Raw genomic sequence first — 12,605 nt, forward strand, 5'->3', positions numbered from 1 at the left:
GTAAAATAATATGTACAAGTACCTGTTGTTTTTGTTTTGTTTTTTTTTTTACTTTACTACAAACAAAAACATCTGGATTTTCATGCAAAGTATAAGTTACCACAATGTTGCTGTTTTTTTTTTTGTTTGTTTGTTTTAAGCAATGAGCCAGAAGATTCGTCCTTTTTGCTTTTTTTATTTTATTTTATTTTTTGTGTGTGTTTCACAATCAGTGCATTTACATTCTAATTTTCTTTTTTTTTCCGTTTAGAACATAAAAAACTGTGGTTCTAAAGAAATCAAATGTTTGTTCTGTAATTTCTTGAGGCATATTGTTTATCAGTATCCCAGCCAAACTGTTTAAAAACAAAAATTGCCACAATGTTTTAGTTTATTAACGACTTAATCAGTTACTGTTGTTTGAGAACATTTACCAGGCCTAAAAATAATACAATACCATGGTTTCCATCCTCTCTCAGTGGGTCTATAGTGTCTTGAATTCTGTTCATAACTGTTGGATTTACATTAAACTCATTAACTGGAATAACAACATTGTTTTCAGTCTCTACTTGTAGAGGGATGTCCTCATTGATTTCCAAGTTCTCAGTTCCTGCAAAAATGTCCTGAATTGCACCAGTATTGATACCGTTTAGAACCCCCCTCTGCCACAGTTGAAGAGGTGTTTGTCCTCCTTGTGTAGATAATCCATGGTGGTTCCACTGATTTCGGAATTCTGCAGTTGCCCTCTGTACTCTTGGTAGGTAGATGTAGTGTAAGCAAAACAAATGTAGTTCATCAGTAGAATCTAGTATGCCTTCATTTTCCATGAAGCTAAAGAGGTTACTGAAGTGGAAAGAAACGACTCTATTTAGCTCTGCCCACAGACGTTCAATCCTCTGGTTGTGGACACTGCGCCCGGTAATGACACTGCCTCTGTTCAAGCCCCGTCTTTCTAACATATATCGAGCAACTTCTGTGTTCTCCATGCCATGGTCACAGCGTACCCTTAGGGGCAGTCCAAAACACTGAATTCCGGTACGGAACAATCCCAGGACAGAAGATGCTCTGTTGTTGTTAAGACACTGCAAGTATATGATTGTCCGACTAAAGCCATCAACACAGCCATGAAAAACCATTCTCCACCTCACCAATTTGTGGTTTCCATCGATGTGCCTGTAAGGAGAAGCATCACAATTAGTTTTACTTCAATTAGCACTGTTGTCCAATGTTTGCAGACTTCAGAATACAATCTATTGCTGTATGCATTACAAAGCTCTAATCTTGTAGACAGCATGTTTATATCCTAGTCCATTGGAAAAAAATGGGTACAATTATGGGAATTTTAAAATTTATTCTTTGTTTCAATGCTTGATACCTATGTGTTCCATTCAAATGCTTTTTTAAAAACTTTTCATCATTTTTCATTTTCATTTTGAGTCATCCCATCTGTCTTTGAATATCAAGAGTCTAAATCTTTTGTTTACCATACCTGAAGGAATTGCTATGATTCCTTAATTCCTGTTTTAATCTGGTTCTAAATGCCAGCCTTGTGCATTTTTGTAGAAATATTTTAAAGTTTTACAATTGGAATAGAAAGCATTTATAATATAAATTTGCTATTAATATTTAATATTAATATTTTATATAATTTTTTCTGTACAGTGATTTTAGGATTGAAAAACTAAACTGTTTTGAAACAAAGATAAATAAATAGTACTTAGTGATTTTTCTGACCTGTGTAGTACCTGCTTTATTAACAGATGCTTGGCTCATGAGATAGTCTTTCAGTCTTGTATAGTGTGTTTACAGCCTTTTGCTTGTGAGATAAGGGTATGCAATGAAAAGTGAGAAATAGAGTTAAATATGAAAATCAGGCTAAATTTACAAAAAAAAAAAAAAAATACTTGGTTCCAACAACTTTTAAGATTTAAATGAAAGACTTTATTTTTGTTCTTTGTTTGTCCTTTGTGTATTTATTGTAGTTTGCGGTTGTAAACTACAAGAATAGCAGTGTCAGTACCATACTAAATACTTGTATTAAAGTATTGCAGATAACACAACTTTGGTGTTCGTGGCCTACATTTCTTAATATTCTTTTCATACTTAACCTGAGGATTTTACTATTGCATAATTTGTGCTCATACCTGAGTACTTTTTTTATTTTGAATTTGAATAGTGTATTTGTACATTGTAATCTTTACTTAAACATTATTTAGTAGAACATCTGTACGTTATTTTCTACTGCCATAACAATTTATTTCATTGTCAAAGATCCAGACTTTTTGAAATATTACAAAATACTTACCATAACTGATTTGGAGTTTGAACATTGTAAATTCTTCGACGAATTGTATGGCGGCGTCGGAAGGCCCGTCCAATTGGATCAAGCTGTTGCAGACAACGTCTCACTCGCTGGCGCTGTATTCTGACATTGCGGGATCGAAGACTTCCTAACACATATCGTTCACCTGCATTTGGGGTAGTTTGAAGGATCTCTCTTACAATGTCTGCCAATTCTTCATCAGACATTTCTGTATAGGTTAGTGGCCCAATTTGAAGTTGTTGCCTGTGCCTGTACAATGTCCTCCTGCTGATTCCAAAGCATTCAGCTATTCTTTGCCAAGTCATTCCCAGAGATAAACAGTACGTAATTTGTTCATGTTCTATACTGTACTCAGGACGACCCGGATGACCAGTTCTCACTGTTGGTGGTGTTCTCGAGGCTAAAAGATCTCTTTGTCTCATTTCCACAGGTCTTAAACTTACGTATGAATTCATTATGGAACAAAAACATGCAAACAACGCATCCAAAATGGCTACACTTTGATTATTACCCCTTTCAAGTTGATGACTAATTGAGAGAAAGACAGAAATTGTCCTTGTATATCCAGTTAGCTCACTGAATAATCTGTCCATGAGCATGTTGTTATGTCCACCGCTGTCAGTTTCCCTTACAATGTCCTGAACACATCTCAGTGCATGAGTGAAAAAAATAGTAATGTCAGCCTCATTACAATTTACTTCCACAAAAATAAACAGACTTTGAAAAAGGAGAAAAATAAGTAGCAATCTCATTGTTATCTATCACTAGTCAAAATACAGCTGTAAAATTGTCATTGAAAGGACAGTTGCCTGTGGCTCAAATTTAGCTAGCAGTACTAAATGTAGGTGGAATGTTTGTTTTCAGAGGTGTTACCCAATCAGGAAATGAGGATCTAAGTCATCTTCCTGTTTGATTAAAGTAACTTCCTTTTAAATCATACTTGATCACACATAGCACCATTCCCTCTTATATAGACCATTAAACTTTTTTACACACACAATTATGTTCTCTTATTGAGAACATAATAAATGCATATCCTGCTTTATAGAAAGCTATGAGGTATGCATGAGAGTATAATATAATTTTTAAGTAAGAACAGTTGTATTTGTAAGAAGGAAAAGTTGTGAGTATGCATGAATATGGTTTTGGCTCAGACAATAGTGTGTGAAAGTATGGTTATGTATGCAAGACACTATAAAAATATTGATGAGAAAGTATACTATTGTTTGTATGAGAGTATAGTAATATGTGTGTGAGATTGTAGTAGTTTTTGTGTGAGAGTATAATAGCATGTGTGTGTGAGTATAGTGGTGTGTGTGTGGGAGTATAATAGCATGTGTGTGTGAGTATAGTGGCGTGTGTGTGAGTATAGTGGCGTGTGTGTGTGAGTATAGTAGCATGTGTGAGTGAGTATAGTGGTGTGTGTGTGTGAGTATAGTGGCGTGTGTGTGTGAGTATAGTAGCATGTGTGAGTGAGTATAGTGGTGTGTGTGTGTGAGTATAGTAGCATGTGTGAGTGAGTATAGTAGCATGTGTGAGTGAGTATAGTGGTGTGTGTGTGTGAGTATAGTAGCGTGTCTGAGTGAGTATAGTGGTGTGTGTGTGTGAGTATAGTAGCGTGTCTGAGTGAGTATAGTAGCATGTGTGAGTGAGTATAGTGGTGTGTGTGTGTGAGTATAGTAGCGTGTCTGAGTGAGTATAGTGGTGTGTGTGTGTGAGTATAGTAGCGTGTCTGAGTGAGTATAGTAGCATGTGTGAGTGAGTATAGTGGTGTGTGTGTGTGAGTATAGTAGCATGTCTGAGTGAGTATAGTGGTGTGTGTGTGTGAGTATAGTAGCGTGTCTGAGTGAGTATAGTAGCATGTGTGAGTGAGTATAGTGGTGTGTGTGTGTGAGTATAGTAGCATGTGTGTGTGAATATAGTAGCAAGTGTGTCTGAGTATTGTAGTATATGTGTGAGAAAGTTTAAATTATCTCTCAAGGGGCCTCTCATACAGATGAACCTAAATCTCTGTTTTCAGTCACTAGTAGTTTCTCGCTCATATCCTCTCCTCTGCTGATTGTTGTGTATTTATTGACTGGCGACAGCATAAAGAACCACAACTGTCAAAACTGTGATGGACGGCCTTATAAATTATTCAGATCAACACAGCCAAAACAAAGATGACAGATTTCTCTATGTTCCCACATCCATTGTCCTTACATGATACAATGCACCACCACTTAGAGTTCATGTCAAGTCCTCATGGAGTTTAATATTATTAATGTTAAATATATCTGTTTGAGTTGCTCTCTCCTGCTCACTACAGCACAAGTTCTATTTCCTAAATAAATGAACAAAGGCAGGTTTATTTGAATAACACATTTCATGTGCACACAACTCAAAGTGCTTCATATAAAACATTAAAATGAAGGTACAAAAGAAACATTGAAAGTAGATTAAAAATAGAAGAATTCAAACAACCTAAAAAAAAGATCAAATAGAAACCAAACCACCTTAAATAAAAAAAAAAAAGATATGTAAATTGTATAAATAAATATATCATATATTAGTAAATAATTATTTCAATTAATTAATTCATTAACTGGTTTATTAATTAAATATTCTTGGTCTTTTAGGGCTTTTGCTGTAATTAAAAATGATTTAAAATTGTATAAACTCCCTTTTTTATCTTGAGATGTTCTGGTTGTTACTCTCATGTTAGCTTTGTTCTCTGCCTTATTTCTTTCTACACCTGTTGTTAATCAATAAATTACTCCACACCTGTGTTCACTTAATCAAGCCTCACAGAGTCTTAAGATAAAGAAAAGAAATCAAGTCTGCAGTAAGTATGTAACATTAGAAGCTTAGTATCTGATTTTATGTCCAGTTATTACTGTTTTAGATTTTTATGCAAATTTAGCAAACTAACAGGTTAGAAGAGTCATGGACATAAAAAAAAATCTGTTTGATAAAGATACAACTCTTTAAATATAAACTATCATATGACACTCTCCTCGTCCTGGGTTTATCCATCTTTTCTCCAGTCAGACTCACGGCACAGTGATTTGACCTTCCACTCATTCTTTTTGTGACATGTATATCTCACTGTGTCTAAACCCTGTCTTGCATCAAAACTTGGATTTTGGTACTTGAATTTGTCTTTGATCTGCATTCTTATTACTTGTGTACCTATCTTAGTTTATAAATGTGACTTTCATCTCTTTAGATTCTGATGGGGTTTTGGCATCCCCATCAGAAATGAAACTCTCATTCAAGATAATGAGCCACTAAAGTAGTCACAGTTGCAATTTTTTCCACAAATAAGGCATTTTTTTAGGCTAAACAAAGGAAAGTATAAGCATCCGTCATCCAGTTCAGATAGCATAATTGCTCTTTCATGCTTGCAGTGATATTATTTTCTTCCTTTTTTTTTTGTCAAATTGCTCTGAGCACATTACAAGACTGAGCTATTCTCTGTGAAATGGCAGCGAGCATACCAGGAGATAATCGCTGAACAATACCCTGCCGGACTTGAGCTGAGCTCCACTTTGTCCGCATGATTCAGCTTCAGTGTAGGCAAATTATCCCCAAACTGTTGCCTCGTTCTTCTGCTTGAGTAAATAGCTTTTCCATCTGTTAGCAACAACGGCTGTCTCCCCAACAGAGACTCTGCATACTAATGGAAAAAAAAAGTAAAATGTGTCACTCAGTTCATCCATCATGTAGCTAGTTTTAATTTTTTACCCATGTTCTCATCCTCCACTAAGATGCATGTATTCAGAGTGGTAACAAGGTGGTGGTCTACCTGTATTTTATAAGCCATGGTGCTGACAGCATCAGTCAGCTGCTGCTGCTTTGTTGCCTCTAAGCCCTGTTGAGAGAGTTACTGGGTTCTTTGGAATGAGAGATGTTTTGAATGATACTTTATTGATCTGTAAAGGAGAACATATCTTTGTTGTTTAAATTCTTAAATGACAAAATGAAATAAAGAGGCTAAAATTAGCAGATTTTCATTAATTTACTTGAGTGTTTTTTGTTTTGTTTTTTGTAGCTTGCCAACAAAGAAGCTAAAGATGCTACACATGGAGCTTTTCAGAATCACAATTAGAATTGGAATACTTTATAAATCCTGGAGGAAACTGTGTGCACGCAGTCGCTCCATACAAAATAATAAAGGATAAGACAAAGATAGCAATCACAATAAGGAAAAATTACAAATTTGTTAAAATATCTAAACAGATACAGGATAAATCCTGCCCGTGAGTGGTATGTACAGTATTATCAATATGATAAACAGTAAATGTATAACAGTGGATGTTGTTGATCAATGGAGAAGTTGTACAGTTTGATGGCCACAGATAGGAATGATTTCCTGTCTCATTCAGTGGAGCATTTAGGTGGTTTCAGTCTCTCACTGAACATACTCCTGTTACTGATCAGCAGGTTGTGAAGCGGGTGGGATGTATTGTTCAGTATTGTTTTTATTATGGACAACATTTTCCTCTCTGACACCACTGTCAGAGAGTCCAGCTTCAGCCCCACAACGTTACTGGCTTTGCGGATCAGTTTTCTTCAGTTTGTTTGTGTCTGCAACCCTCAGCTTGCTGCCCCAGCATGCAACAGCATAAAGGATAGCATGGGCCACAGCTTCTTTTTTTAATAATGGCTGAAGGAGCTGTGTTTAAGGGGCCTTCTGTGATGCAGCTGTACAGTGATTCACAGACATGACAATCACTTGAAAAGTGATGACAGAAAACCTTGTAAAATGTTGCCCATACTAAGGCAAACCTTCAGATTGGCTATACATATGAATGAACAGAAACTAAAATGCCTACCACCCGCCAGCTGGCTGCTACTTTCATATCTACAGTGCGATTGCAACTGGACAGAAAGCACATCATGGTATTTTGTCCTTTAGGAGCACCCGTAGAGCCTGGAAAACGGTTTTAGTCCTGAATCACGTAATGACTAACACACACAACAGATCACCAGTTCTGCCAAGACACTGCCACAAAAACACGAGAGTCTTTGTGTTTAGACCTCAATTGATAACTGTGGCAGTTTGGCTTCAGACTGTTGGGTTCTCTAAATGCCCCCCTTGTCTCTCTCACTCTCCTCCAGTCGCTGTTCTGTCACTGTTTTACATTCCTCTGGCTTTTATAAATGGCTAGGGTGACCTTTTAATGTTTGAATTGCAAATGCTTCATTTTGTTCATTCAGCAGCAGGGAATATTTACGGGGGGTCAATATGTGTGTAGATCTTGCAGTTGTAGATCTCAGTTATTAAAATCTCTGATTTATTGCTTTACATAAATGTGAACGCCACATAGCATCAGTTGACAGATCAGCAAGTCCATTCTCTCTAAATTAGTGTGAGGTGTAGAAACATTGTCACCAAGAGAGAAAACCAGACATGTTAATTTTAATGGATATGACAATATTTGCAGAAAAAAAAAAAATCTTATATTCAAGTGCAGAAATGTATTAAGACAACAATGCGCAGATCTGCTGCACCATCAGATGAGAAGTCAGATTAATTTTCTCAGATAAAACAAGCCTGATTACCTGCATTGATGGAGGTATTAGTGAAAATGGAAATATGGATTAAAATTTGCCTTTCACAGCACAGCAAGTTATCTTTTTAGTAAATTTAGCTGAAGATTTATTCACAATTTCTTATTTTTTTTCTTATTTATATAATGAGATGAGGGGAAAATGCAATTCGACGGTGAGTTTAAACTTGGTGTAAACATTTGAGCAAATAAAGTAAAACAATGACATTTTCTGATTCCTTAAACCAAGTATATGTGTAATCTTACACTTCACCCAAGGAAGAAATAAGAACAAACAAAGGATTGGTCTGACAACAGGCTGAAGCTGCAGCGTCTACAGTGATACTAATGCCTTAAGACTGGTCTGACATCTTGTTTTGCTCCAGGCTGCAAACCTCCTGATGCCCATTTGTTGGTTGGTAATGTTCCTGTTTTTGCATACAGAGGTTAAACACATCTATAGTTTATTGGAAATATAAAATAGCAACATCTTACACTGGCTACTGGGCGACAGTGGGTATTACGTGTGGAGAAAATTATTCTAAAATAAAGCCTTACTGAATGAGTCTTTCTGGGTTTTATTACAACACTGATCAGGGAACATATTTTACATCATTGATAGCACAAAAAATGAAAGTCTCACCATACACACAAACGGTTATCACAATCAGTGAGACAACTTTGCATTGACGACATCTGTCCTAGGTGCATGTCATATGTACAGAGTAGAGGTGTTCTGATACCATGTTTTTCTGTCCGATTCTGATTCCGATGCGTGGGGTTTAGGAATCTACCGATACTGAGTACCAATCCGATACTTGTTTTGTTTTAGTATGAGGTTTATTACCTTCTAAATTAACTTATATACACTATAAACTAACATTCAGTGGCCTTGCATAGGTTAAACTCTAAAACATAAATTAACACCTGAAAACAAAGATTGTCATAGAACATTTTTAATCATTGACTATATAAACTTAAATAAAAAAAAAAAAAAAAAAAAAAAATGACTTACATTGAACGTTTTCCATGATGGACAGGAGCTGGTCATCCAGGACCATGAATAAAAATTTGCCAACAATGTTTGTTGTTTTTTACGCTAGGGTACTTTTACGCTAGCAGTAATTCCAATGTATTCTAAAAGCTGAGAAGTCCAGCTTTGCTCCAATATATACATCACGGTAGTTGCACCGCTCCCTCTAAAGCTTTATACAGTTGCTGATGTTAAATGTGGCAGCATTAATGCCACCTTTGGAAAGTTCAGCCCTGCATATGAGGCCAGTCGCTGTTTTGCTAATGGGATTTTCTAATGAGTAATAATGCCAAATTGCTGTCATAACGTCAATGCTAAATGTTAGCACAACAGTGACACATGTAGCTGCTTCTCCACCTACCAACTCAAAACAATCGCCACAGAAGATTTTACTCAACTTCCTGTGTCTGTGTCTGGCAGGAATTAAAGAATTATTTTGTTCATGTGGTATCTGATGGTGTTAAAACAGAAATACTCACAACACCTACCCCTTTTTGGAAGGATTGGCGGATCCGATGCTAAAATCAGTTTCGGCCCAACTCTAGCACAGAGTAAAAAGTATTGTTCACAACATATTTAAGTAAGGGTTAGGGTTAGGGTAAGGGGGTCCTTGAGGCTTTGAACATTAGAGCTGTTGTGCTTAATGTCCACAAATTGTTCCTATTCTAAGGAAAAAAGTAAGGCTGTATGTTGTTCATTTACCTCTGGCTTCATCAAAGGACAGGACCCAACCAGAATACATTATTTATGGTGAGAATCTCACTTTTGAAAGCCTAAAACCAGCATGGTTTCAGTACAGGGTGGAGCAGGGGGTCCACAACATTGTAGTATGTGCATGAAGGTGGTCCCTGAGAAAAAAGGTTGGGAACCACTGTTGCAGATGATATGAGTGATAGTAGGTTAGCATTTTTTTTTCTTTTTTGCAGCAAATCTTTTAGGTTCTTTATGTTTTTGTGCTGCTCTGATAATGGTAGCTAATTACGTCAATCAACGCTTTAAAAATGGATATTTTGTCTCTTTAAAATGATTTTAAATGAAGCCATGAGATGATTATGAGTAGCCTGTTTCTTGCGTGCTGCAGACAGCTGTCAGCGTGCTCTACATTTGGAGGATCAGGATGTTTTGACAGGGAATCCAAACTAGTAGCTATTCAAAACAGGAAGAGCAAGTCTTTGCTGCCTAAAAATACCTTCAGCCTCAACATATGATGGTTTGAGCAAACAAAACATGATGGATTCTTACACTATTCCACTTTGGCATCAGATGTTTTTATTTCTCTTGTCTTTTTTTCTGTGCCATTATATTTTCTCAAACAAAAACTTAAGTGTTGCACATGGAATCCTCCAACCACCAGTAAGTAAATAGCTGTACAGTTGTTGCAAGTTATTTGCACAACATTGGTGTCTTTTGGTGGAGAAAATATAGTGCCACATAGCTCTACTTTATTGTAAGATGATGTAGATATATTTGATTGTTGATTTAACTTTTGGGAAGCAATGGAGAGAAAAAGCTGTTTACTAGAGCTCCCTGTGTATATGCTTTGACATGGAGATGATGCACGGAAAGCCTTGTAAAGAGGTTTCTAAGTGTGACATGCTACGCTGACCCAGCTTTTACTCTCCTCATGTTGTTATTTAACCACATAGCAGCTTTAACTCAGATGTTTTATTGAACAGGCTCAATTAATGGCCTCCAAAGATGCTGTTGCATCCTGTGTCTTACGGGAACACTGCCCCACATATGCTACGAGCCAGGACAATAGTCAATAAAAGCTAGGACACTACTAAAGCCACAGTGGCACCTGCTTTAGTGTATATTTAATACTAATTCCATTGGAAGAGGACACATATATGTGGCTGCTCTGAATCGATTGAATTGAGATTCTATTTTTTGATTCTGTCAACTAATCTGTTATTTTTGGGTTTTGTACTACAGGTTTTGCTTGTACTGTGGAGGGAGAGGGTTGAAATTTTATTTTCACCTGTCCCAAATAGAATTGCAGAACGTGCATTAGTAATATGCATCTATTAACGTTAAGTAGTAAAATGGAGGCATCCTAATAGAGACTAACCACACATGTGCCTGATCTGCTTCCATGTGGAAAATAATGAAAATGATAGTTGCATGCTAACCTAATCAACTTGTATAATTGGAGATTTGATATCGCTACACCTCAAGTCTTCATATATTCATTAAAGTGTGACTTTAATGGATCAGTATTAAAATTCAAAGTACTGATGATCTAATGTAAACCTTAGCCACATCTATTAAACACATCCCTGCTAACTGGACTCTATTTAAATGTCAGTCACCCTGGCTCCTCGACTTCATGTGAGCGCTGTGCAGAGCTGCGTTCCCACCCAGAAGGGAGAACATTGATTTTCCTTTTTTTCCTTGGATAACAAGGCTTGACTGACTTGGGTGCTTGCCTGAGTTCGATTGCTTCCTCTGAATGCTGGTTGTCTGTACCGATCTCAGACGTTCACATCAAAATACTAAATGTCCTCTTGCAGCTGTGGATGTGTTTCGAGAGAGTTGTTTGACTGACACTGTTTAGCACAGTTTGATTTAAGTGTCAGATGACAAACCAGAGCTTCAATCCCAGAGACTGGAAGAGAAAGTAAAAACAGATTTGTTTTCACCTGTGATCAGTGTGAGCTCTGATTGATTAAATGCAACCCCTTTTTAAGGCAAACCGAGTTTTACCATTATGTTTTTGACAGTTTTGTGGTTGGAGCGAAAGCTGCAGCAGGGAATACCCCATTTCAGCTTCTCAGGGTGGGCATTTCAGTGATGTGTGATTCATAGCAAAAGTGAAAGTCAGTTTAGGTTCAAAGTCTTGTGAGCTTGCAGAAGCTTTTCTAATTGGCACATCCCACATATTTGTGCAAAAATTAAAACTGCTTTGAGATCGAAACCTAATAAAGCAATGCAAAAAAAGTTAGTTCTTGTGAAATGCATAATTGTTTAGCTCCCAGCTAACCTGTCACCCTGCTGAAAAACTTTAAATTAACTAATCACTAATATTCAAATCTCATCAAAAACATACATATTAAAAAAGATTTCTTGGGGGATTTCAGTTGTTATTTTACACTTTTTAAATTACATGGTTAATATTGGGGTCAGCATCATTCCTCATTATCAAAATTAGCCATAGTAGTGCATCAAACATAAAACCCATCACTTTGGATCAGTGCACAAAACATGCTGAGCAAACAAGTGTCAGATACATGTATTACTTTGTAGACCTTGCTGAAAGACATACCAGAAAATATATAATTTGTCTGCAGGAGCACGAAATGTACTGCTTTTGAAGGAAAAGTTTGAACATGGGGAAGCTTTAATCACAAAAAAAAAAAAAAAAAAAAAAAAACACTCCAAGAATTGCATGTTTATTTCAAATTGATTTAAATTTTATTCTTTTTTTTCTTTTTTTTTAATGACAGTTGTATTTCTCTGTGCTCCCCTAGAAACAGCTTGACTTGGAACCAGCTCTGGATTAGTGCTAAACGCATTATAACTGATCTTAAAGGAAAAAAAAAAATCTTTGGGGGGAAGAAAACAAATGAGCTTATAATTCACAAAATATAGAAATATATTTGAGAGAAACAAAAAATATGATTCTAATTCTGAACCCTGTTGGGCACATGCGAATTAAAGAGGCAGACATGTAGCATCAAATTTATTACAATATTCCCCCATCACAATCCGAATCCTTTGTTTTGTAAACTATTCT

General features: G+C 36.4%; 2 protein-coding genes across 2 annotated transcripts in view; one reads left to right on the forward strand and one right to left on the reverse strand.

Annotated features, from left to right (window-relative positions):
- The window catches only part of LOC121630803 (leucine-rich repeat and fibronectin type-III domain-containing protein 2), a 169,422-nt gene that overhangs the window by 23,067 nt on the left and 133,750 nt on the right, over positions 1-12,605 (forward strand). The window lies entirely within an intron of this gene.
- LOC121630809 lies at positions 2-3,618 on the reverse strand. Its single transcript, XM_041971312.1, has 2 exons — positions 2,285-3,618; positions 2-1,152 (listed from the first exon to the last, which is right to left on the reverse strand). Exons 1-2 carry the CDS (start codon positions 3,052-3,054, stop codon positions 390-392), a joined length of 1,533 nt encoding a protein of 510 aa, XP_041827246.1. The 5' UTR covers positions 3,055-3,618; the 3' UTR covers positions 2-389.

Source organism: Melanotaenia boesemani, chromosome 20, assembly GCF_017639745.1.
Source record: "Melanotaenia boesemani isolate fMelBoe1 chromosome 20, fMelBoe1.pri, whole genome shotgun sequence".
NCBI lineage: Eukaryota > Metazoa > Chordata > Actinopteri > Atheriniformes > Melanotaeniidae > Melanotaenia > Melanotaenia boesemani.